This window comes from Eufriesea mexicana, unplaced genomic scaffold, assembly GCF_001483705.2.
Source record: "Eufriesea mexicana isolate 0111107269 unplaced genomic scaffold, ASM148370v2 scaffold386, whole genome shotgun sequence".
NCBI classification, from domain to species: domain Eukaryota; kingdom Metazoa; phylum Arthropoda; class Insecta; order Hymenoptera; family Apidae; genus Eufriesea; species Eufriesea mexicana.
In genome coordinates, this window is record NW_016908604.1 from 384,501 (window position 1) to 401,087 (window position 16,587).

Below are 16,587 nucleotides of genomic sequence, written 5' to 3' on the forward strand. Positions count from 1 at the left end.
CTCTTTCGACAACTTACCGTCTGCATCACGCATCGCGCAAGACTCGAGTCTTCGCGCATTTGTATTGCAAGAGAATAAAATATAATCAAAGTTTAAAGTTAACCCTTTGAGCCCTGAGCTGTTCGACGTTGGGACCCGTGCCGTGTGGGACCCCCCACTTCTTACGACGAAGCACGTTTCGGCAATATTCTAAACTAATAGTAAACTATTTCAAAATTATTATTTTATAAAACTATACAGCGTTTATAGTCCAAATCGGATGGTTGTGCGAGAACCCATATATGGGTTCATAGCGCTCAAAGGGTTAAATCTCTATAAATCCCGATCCTTTACCACAGAATTGATAAATCTTTGTCATTTCGTCGCGTTCGCTTTTCCTCGAAAAGATCACGCAATTAATAATTGCACAATTGCATGGTCCACCCTGTACATACCTCTGCGGTGAGAAAAATTTCTCCACGGGAGTGGCATCTTATCGATACGTTCCTTCAGATAACAAACAACCCGTGCAAGGAGCCCGTTTTCTCTCGCACATTTTTGCGGATAGTATTGCAAGAGGCGAGAGCAAGTTGATTTCACTCGCTGCACACGCTCCCCGGGGCCAGATCCCATCGAGCAGACTAACAAGATCGCGGAAGAGCTTGTATCTTTGTTGCAATCGTCTCGAGGATTAATTGCCGCGTTACGTAGCGCTTGTACGAATTTACGCGTGTTATTTATCCCAGATGCGCTCGAAGCCTCTTCGCGTGGCTACCCCCGTGTGCGAAACAGGGTACAATGTTCCCCTGGAGATCCGATCGCGCCTCGAGGCGCGAAATCGTGGAAAATTCCGGGGCCCTGCGGCCTTCTCAGCAACCCGGCAATCTCGATGGTCGTAAAACGGCGGATGACGTGATAACGCGAATTTTATTCAAATTCACGGCACACCGACGCAAATCACGTTAGAGAGGGAACGATCGACGACCCTTCTTTGGCTTCGTCACGTTCCGAGCTTCCAGAATCGAAGCCTAACTTTCTCTAACGTCTGCAAGCGCTGTTGGCACCTCGGAGGAAGTCAGTTGCCATGGCCGGTAGGCAGATTAACCGTTTCAGTCCCAAGCAGCGCTCACCTTTGCTGATGCATGTAAGTCACATAGTACCAACAAGCGCTATTGCGACGATTGGGATTTTGCGACATAAAATTAAACAAGCGCTATCGCGCCGTTTGGACTTCTCTCGAGACCGACTGCACACCGTGTGTGCAATTGATTCCCGAGGCTATAAGACCGGTTGCACACCGTGTGTGCAATAATAACAACGGGCCCTTATCTGATATTCTGAGTAGTCGGTCCTGGGGCCCGTGTTCGAAAAGAACAGCCGTCTCGAATGGGTTAAGGCAAGCATTATCGCGTTGTTCAGAGTTTTTCGACCGTGTTCTTCCGAAAGCCTCAAGAGCTACTTGGGTCTCAAACGGTTAAGGAAGTCAGATAGTTCGAATTTTTATCATCCGATTCTCCGTTATTTTTGTCCCAATTAACCTGTACACCTTTTGCTCGTAGAGATAGCGGAATAACTAAGGAATGACGTAAACTGTTAACGTATTTGTTGAAAGAGAAGTTTATATACAAAAATCGATCTACGACATAAGGTGTGAATAAATAATTGATAAGACCTGGATTCCGGGAAGGAATGTTTATATACACATTAGATAAGAATTGGGGATTTAGGTGAATTCGTCACGTACCTTCTTGACACTCTCTCATGAGACAGTCGCTCTAAAAGAGCACTCAAAGATAGATATACAGTGCTGGACAAAAGTATTGGCACAGCATGGTTGTTGTAGTACAAGTGCTTAAACTACTAAACAAATCGATTTGAAGGAAAAACTTTTTGACATACTCATTTATTATCTATTAAAGATACCTTTTTGACATATTCATTTATTATCTACTCATTTATTATCATTTACTATCTATTATAAATAATAAATGAATATGTCAAAAAGTTTTTCCTTCAAATCGATCTGTTTAGTAGTTATAAACACTTGTACCACAACAACCATGCTGTGCCGATACTTTTGTCCAGCACTGTATCTTCTAATGACAGATATACCTTATGATTATAAACCCCATAATCCCAATACTATTTACCATGTTTATTCGCTTGCAAATAATTTTAACGACTGAACAATGTTAACGTACGAAGTTCGTTAACAATATCGAATGATAATAAATCTGATTAAATAATGATTAATTAGTTTCAAAGCTAATCAGTCTGAAGTCCTTAAGCTAGCCTCTATGTGATACGTGTCGTTTATTTTCCCCGTCACATCGTATCGAGCTACTGGACGCGAGTGTTTGACCAATTAAGAAGATTCGCATACCGCTGTCCTTATGTATGCATACGATTAGGCCGATCTACCGATCGGTAGCCAGTCACGGTCGACTAGCTTCCTCCGAGCTTCCTTTTACCGTACACGTGTAATCGTTCAATGTTCTCATTCCAATTCGAACGCGTGTACTTGCCATCGAATCGTTTCGCAGAAAGCATATTTCGTAGTCTTATTTGCCTAATCGATGAAAGCGATATCATCGAAGATCTATCATCTTCTTTCACGTACCTTCACTTCGTGATAACGTTCTTCCAAATAATAGGCAACACCTTTGGCTTCCTCGTACTTGGCCGCCAAGGCCACGTACTTATCGTAGTGACGCTTGAACAACACGAACCTGTAAACAGAAGGTACATTAGACACGTGAGAGGACATTATCTTGCAGGCTCTCGATCGTCATCGAAACCTTAAACAGATGCGAATATTTGTAATTAACAAAAGTGAAACTAGATACGAATGGCGGGAAAAAGGCGAAATACAGCCGCGCTATCTCTCCAGGCGAATTTTATTCCCATTTATTCGGATCAAGCGTAACCTGACAGTTTCTCACGCGTTTCTCCAAGTGATCGAGCAGCCGTAGCTTCATCGTTATCGCGAGGAGTGACTCGAATAATCTCGGTATGAGACATTACGCGACGAGATGAGTCACGGATGAAACAACAATCGCGGGTCTATCTCGTTCCTTTGCCACAGATCACGCGCAACGATTCCATTGCCCTATCGACTGCTAAGACACTATACTTCGTTCAGAGAGAATTGGCAGAAAATATAACCGACCACGCGAAGGGCGCGTGATCAGGATAGGGCAGGACACCTTTATATGACCCCTGTGAGGATCCTCGGCAAGGGTCCTTTTGTGGACAACTTTTACCGTTGCCCATTGTCTGTCAACGTGAGGAAACTCTTCGTTGGAGCTCTTGGAGCTGAGGCCCAAGGACAACAGCCACAGATGGGGATGCTAGACGCCAAACTGGGGAGTCTGGATCGGAGCTCAGCGGAAGAGGCTACGGAGAGGGGACGCGCCCTATAAAACAGCGGATTCATTTTTGGGGAACTATCCAACCAACGTACGGAGAGAATAAAAGAGTTACCCAGGAGCAAAGCGGCTAGTTTATTAAAATCCTTCCTACATTATTCTAGTCAAGTATGGAACGCCCTTAACACGTTTAGTGCCCAGGCTGTTTTCATAAAACTCGGAGATACTGTACCAATCGTTATAATACTAATTTCCAAACGTTAGATCCAAAGATGTCGAAGAATTTAATACCAAAAGTTAGCACCTTTTGGTCCTAGTCTGGGCCAGTCCATGAGGACCGACCGGGCCCGAACGGAAAGTCTAGCGCCGGTCCCTGGGGATTCTTCCTCAATGACATAAATTAAAAACCAACCTAGACCTGGCAGTGTACCGTCTACTTTACTAAAATCCTTCCTACACTTCGTTACTCGTCCCAGAACATGGACGTTTGGACTACAAGCAAAGGGAGCGTGATCAGGGCAGAACTGGAACACCTTTTCCTGACCCCTGCGAGCACCCTCGACAAAGCTCCTCCGTTATTCGTTCCCGAATATCGACGTCTGAAAGCCACTCAGCTCTAGCCATAGCACTGACCACGTTTCGTTTATATTTTCCGCTTTTTCTCCGAACAGAGCATAGATACCCTAATGAACGCGGTCTCCCGTTAGAGACCTGCCGTTTGGAAACCGGAAGTCTGCTCGGGTCCCACGCGAGAGTCGAGGTAACGAGCGATATTCGCGACGACGTCGAGAAGATGGCAGACGACCTTTCGGTCATGGTGCGCCTCTTGGGTTCCCTCCAGTCGCTCCGATCGATTTCTCTCTTTCTGTCCCGGGATTCCAATGCTCTCCGAAACTTCCTCTCTCCGGCTCTTTTTCTCTTCCACTGGTTCAGTCACTGACACTCGCACCGCCGTTACACGGCCCGTCCATTCTCCCAGAGACTTTCGCTTTCACGATTCCTCGAGACGCGCGATACGCCCGCTCCGGGATCCAACGACGATCTTCGCGTCTTCCGGGTTGCCAGTCAGGCCTGGCTCTGGCTCCTCCACGCGCCGTCACGCCTTCCTGGACCGAGTCTCCGTCGCGCGAAACTAGCCTCGATGTAACTCTAGCAGGATCCCGAAGGTGACGATCGCGACACGATCCACCGATTCCGTGATCGGGGTCTCTCTTCCATGCCGCGTATGAAACTCGGGAATACCGATTCGAAAGCTGGGTCTGATTCATCATCCAGGTTGCTCGCCGGTTTGTAAAGCGATACGCGAGAAGAGGATCTAATTGCTGGGGCTGCTTCTGTTGGATGACTGAACGTCCACGGGTCGCGGGGAAAAGGGCGGCTGAAATTTCGAATTTTTACTTGGGATTCTGACGATTGTTCGGCTGGATTCGTCAATTTGGAGGGAAGTTGAGGACAGGTTGTGTCGTTGGCTCGTTCCGAGTGTCGTGACAGAGTTTCTCTTTTCGGTGGCCTTGAGCTAGATGTCCTGTATTTGCACGTTGAAATCTCTGCCTTCTTGGAAGATGACGATTATCTGGTTGTTAGAACTGTGACGAGACAAATTATTTCTTTCCGTTAATCCGAGCTTGACATCGGCCACGGAAGTAGTGGAAATCAGCAGGGAATTGCCAGAGTATTCTCAGTACTCTGGTATAAACTGCGCAAACGATTTCAGAGAAAGTTGCCACTGGTGGACCATTGTTCGGCCACAAAAGTACACGACCGTAGAAAATGGTCGTTAAGGTCGAGGCGTATTCGCCGAAGTACGGTGGATTCAGGACCCGAATGTGTATAAATTGAATAGAACCCAATGAAAAGCAGCCAATGGCAATCCAGTTTTCCCTGAATCCCACGAGCGATGCGTTATCTGAAATAGCACCTGGTACAGCTGACTATCGAAGCAGCACGATTCTCATTAATCATCGTAAATGCTGCATCATTCGATCTCTTTAAATATCACGGAGATATTTCATAAATCAACAAATACGATAATTAATAACCTGTAAATCGATGGGCGTTTAAATTTCTAATAGTCTAATATTAATATTAGAATGTTTCTATAAGCGAGCTGATAGAAATCGAAGTAGATAAGTGTACCAACTGTCAGTTGCTAACGGGCGTCACAGTATCGATAGACGTTGCTATTCGATGCTCCAGTTATTCGAGTGCCACATAACACAGTAACGTAGTTTGAATTTTATATCGAGAAATGTCGCAGTATAAGATCCTGTTACGCAATTGACGATGCGCTAAAAATCTACCGCAGCGCCATCTCAGTCCGACTGACACCTACGATAATTACGAACACTGCGCTGCCGAAATTTCACGTCGAAACTTGGAACTACGTGGGCGCTGTACCGTGCAATCGACAGCGCGATCGAATTGTACCATAGCGCCATCGCAGTCTTATTGACACTTTTCGCTATTCAGGTTTTGCGTTGAAAAGTGCCAGTGCATCGGGCCATGACGCGCGACTAATGGTACATTCGGATGCTACTACTGCCTGTCCTGCCTTACACTCGGGATAAATGCATTGCTTGTTCAGATTTCATTATACATCGGAAAGTATCACAATGTCCGGCCGTGATATGCAATTTACGGCGCGTGGGAATCGCACAGCAGCGCCACTTCGGCCTTACTAATACTGGAGATAAACAAAGCCCGATCCCGCCACCTGACATTTTCCAGTTTAAACGGAAACAAGGCCACTGCGTCATTCGTGACTTTTCTGTAAGATTTTTCCAACGAATTATCGCTCTGCTTTATTGCTCTATCGATTAATTCTCGTATCTCGTCTATCTTGCAGAGATCGCGGCACATTTGCAACTCTAATTTTTAGTGCGGCGGACCCTATCAACATGCGGTCCACGAAAAAACGAGAAACCTCGTCGCGTATTCACGCCGTACCATCGAACGTTGCCTTGTCACGGCAGGACTAGCCGAAAAGGAAAATTACGCGCATTGTTCGTGGATATACGCGCGTTGCATAACGTACCAGTAGGTAAAGTAGAGCTAGTAGGGTAATACGTATTCCCGACGTGGCCCGTAATATCGTAAATCGAATCGCTCATCAGCGGGGAAATTGGCATACGAATTAGGCTGTCGTTTATTACGGCCAGCGATTTGTACGGCCTGCACGACGACGATTTTCAGGCAACTTTCTAAGCCGAGTATCCCAGTGAAAGGGTTAACGGATGCCCGAGTATCACCGCGGCCAAAGATGGCGCTCTAACCGCAAAAGGGTGCGTTATTCTCCTCTTTTTCTCCGACTCGAGCTATGTGTGCACTTTTTTTTTCCAGAGATCGAACGCGATGCACGCGCGGAAGAAAGTGAAGATACGCTTCTGTTCCCGCGTGTTTTCGGAGCAGAGGTGAAATTTTCGTATCAAGCGGGTGTAACGAAATCTACCATTAGCGAACATTAAGTTGCTAATACGAGCGCTTTAATGCATCTTGCCAGAGTTTAGAGTAGGTATTTCAGGTAGCGATTACTATCTCCTATGTACATATTCCGATTCTTCGTATTCTGAGAATCTTTTAACGCTGCTACCCGAACACTGTATATAACATATTTTTGCTTTCTGTTGCAGATAAAAGAGAAGAAAATAAGAGAGAAATTTTTATTGAGGTTATAAATCTTTTTTCCCGCGTTGTTTCATCGATGAGAATAAAATCAAGTGCTATATTATAACTATTCGTGTACTGTCGAAGTCGCCAGGGTGGCGCTAGTGTAGTTCAGAAGATTGGAGGTTGATATATTTCTCGTGATTTTCAGTGGAAATCGATTAAAGCAGAGACCCAACGACTTGACCGATTTGGAAGCTTTACTCTCCAACGATCCCTACTTCTCTCTTTGTCAACAGAAATAGACCGAGCACGATATGAAACGATAATCCACAGAAACTAGCTTCACCCCGTGCAGTCTCCGAGCCATAGGCGCCTGCAGATTCGTACACGCTGATTCGATCTTTGGAATTCATAATCCTGCGAAACCAGCTATTCTGCTAGTCTATATGGAACATCTGTTTCAAGCATACACGGTTAATTATTTAATCGTACAAATCTATATAATATTACACAAGCATCTCGCTCGTATCTTGACAGAAGATCTCGAATACTGTCGGCGTTAATGTTGCCCGAATCAGCGAGAGAAACATAATAGAAAAGTGGAATTATTTTCCGATCGTTACTCGCCAAGATCTCCAAGTTAGCCTCGTTCCTCTAAATGGAACCATACATTTTCATGGTACTCGTCTTACAACGAACTACACAGTATTGTAGCTGGTTTAGCTATAAAAATAAAACAGTACGTGTTACTAGGTGGAGAATGTCTTTCCCATGAAAACAGAATATTACCATACTAACTTTTTCCACTCGACGATCTTTTGGCCAAAGGAGGATAGAATTTCGAAGATTTTCTGCAATAAAGCTGACAATATTTCGTTCGACGGTAAATAAACAATCGTGTAATAATTAACACGTAGAATTATTTGATTTTAATACCTCGCGCACTGTTACGTTATCCCAAATTTCATATATTAATTAATATCGACCTTCAGAATTGTATCGAATGATGACTAAAGGTCGCCTCTCGGGTGCAAAAGGTTAAAAGATTCCATTAAAAAGGATTTGAAGTGCTGATTTTTTTTTTTCTTTTTTAGCAAGTTCAAAGGCGACGTTCAAAGCGATTCGTTCATGTGAAACGAGCGACGATGGATATCTGGAAAATCTAAATAAAGACGACCACACGGAGCTTCCTTATTTCGCAAGCGGCAAGGTTAACCCTTTGTGGACCAAGTGACATTCCAAGCTTCGCCTCCGCTTTATAACCCAGCCACTACTACCGAAATACCTCGGCTAATACCTTTAGAATCCATTAACACGAGTACCACCAGTAATTTCCCCGCTTTTCAGGTACGGAGACCGGTTGAAACGAAGAGATTCGAGATTGCTTCAAATACATAAATTGAAAATTTATTTAAAAATATTCGATGCATGAGAAACTCCGAGGACCATAAGTAACGTGAATTACTTGGGAAAAGTAAGTCATAAGCCATAAGTAATGTGACTTACTTAGAGGAAGTAAGTCACAAGTCATAAGCAATGTGAATTCTTTAGAAGAACTAAGCCATAAGTCATAAGTAACGTGGATTCCTTGGAAGAAGCAAGCCATAAGTCATAAATAAGCAAGCACATGAACGTCACAGGTACCATGAATTACCAAAGAAACATCACAAATGACGTGAACTCGCGTCAGCAGCAACAGACATCTGAATTACTCGAAGAAAGGGTATCGTAATGGCGAATTCACCGTGAAAAGCTACGAATAATCTGAAAATCTGAAAAGAAATCTGAAGTGTCCATGTCAGTAGTGTGAACTGAATCGGTAAGAATTTTATTTACTCGCTGAAAATAGAAACAAACAAAGCGAGACAATTAAAAGAGATGAGAAGAAAGTAGGATCGCAGAAGATTAATGGAAGCATAACCATGAATCAAAACTATCCACCGAGTCTGTATCTCCATTGTATTTCAATTGTATTTCGGTTGAAACGATGCACAATGGTTGGAAAGCGGAGGATTGGTCATCGGGGCGAGGCGAGGAAGCAGCTCTCAAATATATCGCTATCTTTAGCCCTGTTCTTTTCTGCACAATAGCCGAAGAGCCTGTGTTGCTCGACACTAGGCACGAGTCGATGGTCATGCACCAGGGAACGCGTTGATCGCCGATTCCGATTCGATGGCTACCGAACGACGATGCACCGGATCATACCCAACCCATTTGGCTGCTCGAAACAGTCCTGGATGTCACGAAACGATACCTGAGGACACGTGCATTTGCCTTCGACCCACCGAGCACAGACCTTTCGATGGTATCTCACAGGGATTCGGGGAACACCGATATTCGTGAATCGTAAATCAAGTCGATGGATCGCAGACGAATGTTCTTGGAAGATATTTTGATAAGGTAGTTCGACCAGCGAGTTTATTTTAGTTTATTGCTATACCTGTCCAGTTGAGAAATCAGATTGCAGACCGGTTATCGATGAGTTAGTACGCGAGTTAGATAAGTTCCTGCTCTCTATTGTATATACAGGGTGTTTCGTTCGAATCGATCTGTGTGGTATGAAATGGAACTCGAGGCTACAATCGAATCATTGGAGTCCATAGGCTAAAATCGAGTAAATTTATGCGATAAATGGATTACAAATATCGATTTTTGCTATATCTACGAAAATATCCCGAAGATAAAAATTCTTTTGTAATATTTTTATCTTCTCTTGTGAAATCGTGTTATAATTTCTATTATACTTCTATTACACGAGATGTACTGCCAGGAAATTGCTCGAGGAACGTCGAAAATCGTGCTATCGTTTTATCTCGTGTCATATATACACTGTGTCGCAAAAGTAATCGAACCTTTCCGAATTTCCGATGTCAGAAGAATGCTATTATTGTGCAACACGAATTCCAAAATTATCAGTGGGATATATTTTAATTTCTACTCTCCATACACCGAATCGTTATCTCGACAAGGTGCACGTCAATAGTAAGCCCGATTAATTCTACACATATTATTACTGATAATGTTTTTGGAAGATACGTGTTAAGATAATGGTCGTTTAAAATTAGTGACACTTGGAGGAAGTGGAGCGTGTATGTACACACGATGTACATATATCAGTACTCAGCTTATCTCTTCTGCTGTAAAGTCGACGAGATATTTGGCAACAGCAGAGGAGAAAATGGTACATAAATCAATGTACCTAGTTTTATTCCAGTATTTTATATATCGTATTATTTTAAGAAATTAATTTTTAATTTCCTTCTTTCTTTTATTACAGAGTCCGCATTCTCACAACGAAGTAATCGCTGCATAATTGGAATATTAGGTTTACAATAATTTTTTAGATACTCGTAAGTCTGATATAATAAAAGAAATTTGCGATGATGGAATATTTTTCGTTAATTCGTATAATGCAAATGGATAAACTCAACACACCGTGAGTCAGCTGGATTTCAGCTGTCTCGAGGATTTAATACTTGGAAAATGATTCATTAAAAATTTTGTATATCAATATACACATTTAGTATGATGTATATTTAATATGCAGTATATATTTCGAGGACGCAAAACGATGCAACTGCACGAGGACAATGGATAACGTATACTTCATGGAAATTAATTATATTTTGAATAATTACGAAAATGAATAAACGACAACGACGAAAGTGGAATTCTGCAGTACTGCAGTATTGCAGTACATTCTATCGAGCACTCGAAGAATTTATCGTTACGAGAAAGCAACGAGTCAAAGCTTTGAAGCTCTTACGAGGTCGACGAAATTTTTCCCAGTAACGTAAAAAGGAATTTATAAATTAAATCACGGAATTATTTTATTCCGATATTTTATTAACCCTTTGCACTCGACGATTTTTTGGCTAGAGAAGAGTAGAATATCAAAGATTCTCCATTAAAAAACTGACGATACTTTTTTGAGCAGTAAATAAAGAATTGTAGAATTATTCGATTTCGATACCTTGCACACTGTTGCATTACATTAAATCTGATATATTAATTAATATCGATCTTCCAAATTTTATGAAATGGTGACTGAGGGTCACCTCTCGAGTGCAAAGGGTTAATAATTCTTAATTTACTAATAATCTATATTAATAATTTTTAAAACTAACCTAGATATTTCCAAGTTAATCCTTATAATTTTTCTGACTGGACGAATGCAAGGAGGGTTTTTGGTTTAAAATAAATAAATTTTTGGAATTTTACCGATCGGTTTCCAAGACTCGTCAGCTTAATTCATAACCTTAAGTAACGTGTTCCGAGTGTAGATAAAATCTCGTATCATTCGAATGACGACGACTGTGATCGGAGACTAGCATCGACCATCGTGTTGCCAAAAATGAAAGTTATTTTTAACCCATTCGTGATTCTTATTTTTACCGTTGAACATGCATCGCAAATATTTTGTATGCGTTCCGAAGCGTCTTTGGAGAGAGCAAATTTCTTTCAAGCAGTGAAAAGAAAACAGCGGAAAGTTGATATTAAAAAAGAAAAGAAAAAAAAATAGAAAGGTGGTTGTTGGAAAAATACGTTTAATCCAGCAACAAAAATTAATCTCGTGTACGAAGCGTGCGTGACTGAACTGGGTTCGAGAGCCAAAAAGGTTCTGACAAGGCACGAAGTGTTTCCCTGACTCTTTTGGCGCCCAGCAACGATATTACATCGGTTTGCACGCGATGGTTTACTATTCCAGTGAACTATGCCTCGAAATAAATTTACAAAACATTACAAATGCTTGAATTCCTTCTCAAAAGCTCTATCTGAAGTGTTTCCTTGACTCCTTTAGTGCCAAACAACGATATTACATCGTTTTGCACGCGATGGTTTACTATTCCAGTGAACTATGCCTCGAAATAAATTTACAAAACATTACAAATGCTTGAATTCCTTCTCAAAAGCCCTGTATAAAGTGTTTCCTTAACTCCTTTAGTGCCAAACAATATTACAGCGATATTACATCGTTTTGCACGCAATGGTTTACTATTCCAGTGAACTCTGCCAGAAAATAAATTTACAAATTTATAAACTTATAAAGTTATAAATGCTCGAATTCCTTCTCAGAAGCCCTATTTGAGGTGTTTCACAGGTTGGAGAAATTGTTTATGGGATTAACTTTCTGTCGTATCTGGCGATGACCGATACTGTGTAGACGCTAGAGAGATAAATGTTACACATTTTCAATAGCCGGATCACCATAAGTGTTTACGATAATACTAGAATAATAGACATTTGTCCAGCATTGAAAGGGTTAATCCTTTGCACTCGACGACTTTTTCGTTACAGAAAAACAGCAATTCGAAGACCTTCTGTCATAGAGTCGAGGATATTTTTAAAATGGTAAATGAGAAATCACATGCAAATTAAGACATAGAATTATTTTCCTTCGACATTCCACACATCGTTAGGTAATTTTAAATTTGATATATTAGTTAACGTCGATCTTTAGAATCTGATTAAATGGCGACTGCGAGTCACCTCTCGAGTGCAAAGGATTAAAAGGGTACTCTTGTAATACGGCCAATGGAAGTCAGCTTTGGGACTTTTCCTAATAAAATTAGACATATTAGGATTTTTCTCAATAAAAATTACAATAGAATCGGTATATACCTTTCTTGACCAATAAAGAATGAGTCACTATATTCGAAAATACGTTATTTTGCGGCGATTATAAAACCGATAATCCGAATAGGGGGAAAAGAGAAAGAAAGGAATACTGGAAGATTTTTTATAATAAAATTAAATATATTGGGATTGTTTTTAATAAAAATCACAATAGAATCGGTATATACCTTTCTTGACCAATAAAGAATGAGTCACTATATTCGAAAATACGTTATTTTGCGGCGATTATAAAACCGATAATCCGAATAGGGGGAAAAGAGAAAGAAAGGAATACTGGAAGATTTTTTATAATAAAATTAAATATATTGGGATTGTTTTTAATAAAAATCACAATAGAATCGGTATATACCTTTCTTGACCAATAAAGAATGAGTCACTATATTCGAAAATACGTTGTTTTGCGGCGATTACAAACCCGATAATCCGAATAGGGGGGAAAGAGAAAGAAAGGAATACTGGAAGATTTTTTATAATAAAATTAAATATATTGGGATTGTTTTTAATAAAAATCACAATAGAATCGGTATATACCTTTCTTGACCAATAAAGAATGAGTCACTATATTCTAAAATACGTTGTTATGCGGCGATTACAAACCCGATAATCCGAATAGGGGGGAAAGAGAAAGAAAGGAATACTGGAAGATTAATCGTGCGAGTCGCCACGTATGTAACGATGGTGATAGAAGCGCATGGTTATCCGTAATTACAGATAAAATTGCTGAAACTGTTGAAACGGAGGCGAGCTGATTAATTGCATGGATTACATGGCGGCTTAAGTGGAGACCCGGCGGCCTCACAGCCGTTCGCAATTTCCTTCGAAGCCGTTTTCATTGAGAACGACTCGCACTCCTACGGAAGCCGCTCCTTCTTCATTAAAAATGAAACGCTCCTCGCTTTCCGTTTTTAAACGCGCCCGCGTGCACGTCGCGAGCGCGCGTCTACAGCCAGCTAGCTCAAATAGTTTGTCAATGATTCAACGTCACCGACTAAATCGAACTGTGCGCAACGACCGAGCCGGAAACGATTTTTCCTCTTCTCGGGGGTTTCGCGCGACACGGAGGTAGGTGCTATGCGAAATAGGGGAAAATCGGAGTAATAGATTCGAGGTCGTTGCTATGGGAGAATTCGAAAATTAATCGGGGCTTCCTGATTAAAGGATTAACCCCCTTTGCACTCGACCATTTTTTGGCTAGAGAAGAGTAGAAAAGAGTAGAAAATGAAAGATTCTCTACTAAAAAGCTGACGATACTATTTTGATCAGTAAATAAAGAATTGTATAATAATGAAATTTATTTGATTTCGATACCTCGCACACTGTTACATTACATTAAATTTGATATATTAATTAATATCGATCTTCCAAATTTTATGAAATGGTGACACTGAAGCTCACCTCTCGAGTGCAAAGGGTTAAAAGATTAAATTTCCTTTTCGAATAAATTCCTCGCAAGGATTGAGTACTCGAGGAAAGGAGAACTGATAAATTCGATGTCGTTGCTATGGGAAAATTCGTAAATTAATTTGAGATCTTTCCCTGTACGTGTACTTTAATTCCATGTTTTTATTCTCAAACAAATAAGTCTCACGAGTTAAGTGGTTCCCGAGAAGTAGAAGAAGATAAAAGGAGGGTGTTATAATTTGAATGTCGTTGCTATGGGAAAATTCGCAAAGTAATTAATTCAAGGTTTTTGCCTCCGTGTATATTTTATTAAACATTTGCATTCCCAGACAAATAGGTCTCACGAGTTAAGTGCAACCCTCCCCCCTCCGCCCCTCTCAAAGAAAAAGAATTCGTAAATTCGACGTTGTTGCCATGGGAAAATTCGCAATTTAATTTAATATATTTGTTTACACGTATATTTCATTAAGCTTCCTCGTACTCGGGTAAATTGATCGAGTTAAGTGCTTCTCGAAAAAGAAAGAAAAAGAAAGGAACTGATCCGATATCGTCGCCATGACAAAATATGCAAATCGATTTGCAACTTCTCTCTCCGTGTACTCGCGTCCAATTAAATCTCCTTATTCACGAACAAATAGGTTTCGAGTAGTTTCGTTCTAAATTTACTTTTACATTCACCTTCCGATACGCTTCAATTTTAGCAACTTTTCTTAGAACTTTGATCTCTCGTGAAAATGTATATCAGATCGAGCAATCTCTAATCGTTTTATCTCCTCGAATCTTTTAAAACCAATGCCGCTAGATTCAAGAAATTTCTACGCATTAAAATAACAATTATTAAATAAATCTGACAACAACATACGCAAAGAAATTCATAGAAATATTTTAGAAAATGCAATTAACTGTTGAAAAACACACTAAACCTTCCTACTATTATAAATATATATATTACAAAAAACATAACATATAAATAATATATATAAATATGAATAATATAAATAATGTATATTATTTTGGAAATTTTCTAACGTCGTACACCTTTTGACGACCAAGAAAATAATTTTACGACGCGCAGGATAGTGTCAAACGTCGTTTATGCAAGTGTAATATACATTCCGCGTCCTAAAGTTTCCAAGCCTAAAGTCCCACTGCTGCAAGGTGGATGGAAAATCTCGTGAAGTCGCTAACTCGAAGACACTCGTCCACGTTTATGGTTAACACACATATCTCGGGTCCCGGATCTCCGTGGCACGACTTGCAAATCTATAATATCAGTTTCGAAAGGAGCTCTCCGTGTCGTAAATTATCGAGAAATAGTTCATCTATATTATATTCCTCCTTTTTTCTTCCGCTATCGATTTCAGTCGCTTTTATTGGTATATTTACGCATGGAAGACTCGCGCGTATACGGACTGTAGCTTTCGGCTAACGGAAACGAAACTTGAGTAATAAAAAATGGAGGATCTGTCCAGGAAAACGATAACGAGATAAAAGAGCGTAACAGATATCGAGGTTTATTTACGAATTTCGAGTGGAATTGATTAGTCTTGCATTGTCGCAATAAACACTGATTAAGGTCGATAAAAATCGATAAAAATCGATAAAAATTGATGATTTCATTCGCGACACGAATAAAAAGCGCGCTACGTCAGTACAGTCGAGAGATCGACGTTCACAAAACGTGACACTACTTCGTCGAGCGGTATAAAAATAACGATCGAGGCGGAAAAAGTGCAGAGACTAGCGAGAGAAACAGTCCCGTGTTAATGAAGAAATTAGAGAACTATTCGCTTAGAAAGGAAGCACGGGATATATAGATATAATTTGTAAAATGTAGAAGGAATCGCTCGAAACCACTTTTTGTTTAAGGTTATGTAAATAGGCTAATGAAAAATAATATTCTAACAGGAAGCAGTGTGTATATTAATATAAACTAACATGCACGGCGACCAACCTTACCTGATATACACGCGTAATTATATAAAGCAAGCAAGGAAAAAGAAAAGAATAAAAAAGAGAATAAAAATTCATACGAACCTGTAAAGATCATTTTCAGTGACAATATCCCGGATGGAATCCTCGGGATCGATACGATCCGCTGGAAAACCAGCCGGTCCGGCGACCCTCGAGGACAACAAGGGACACGTTGGTTTTACCGTGGAGTCAGTGGCCTCATGGAGGGCGCTGGCCGCGATAAGGTCGTCCTCGGAGGCGGTACTAGGCAGAGGCACGTTAGGGCTCGGAGACCGCGAGCCGGAGATCACGCCGAGTAGATCCTCGCTTCTTGAATGTCTCATTTCCATAGCACCGTACCTTCCGGTCGTTGTCGTCATCGTTCTACCGAATCACTGCACACTCGATTTTTCCACGACCCGGTTAGACGGCCGTCCTCTTTTCCTTCGTTCTCGTTGCTACGACCTCGACAGCCCGAAGGAATCGACCACGATCTAGTGTTCGCTACTCCCATCCGGACTAACCTCCTCTTACTACCTCTTATTCGATTCCCTAGAGAACAGCGATCCACCGATTTTCATCTCCGAGGTATATCTTCTTCTCTTTCGCTCCTCTTTTTACGCCGTCGCTCCTTTCCGCTCTT

General features: G+C 41.1%; 1 protein-coding gene across 1 annotated transcript in view; it reads right to left on the reverse strand.

Moving 5' to 3' along the window:
- Nucleotides 1-16,579, reverse strand: part of LOC108545493 (uncharacterized) — a 23,806-nt gene extending 7,227 nt beyond the window's left edge. The window contains exons 1-2 of the mRNA XM_017897150.1: nt 16,029-16,579; nt 2,600-2,708 (exon numbers count right to left, since the gene is read on the reverse strand). Coding sequence (XP_017752639.1) covers nt 2,600-2,708; nt 16,029-16,324 — 405 coding nt within the window. The 5' untranslated portion in view covers nt 16,325-16,579. The remainder of the gene's footprint in view (nt 1-2,599; nt 2,709-16,028) is intronic.
- Nucleotides 16,580-16,587: the final 8 nt, after the last annotated feature.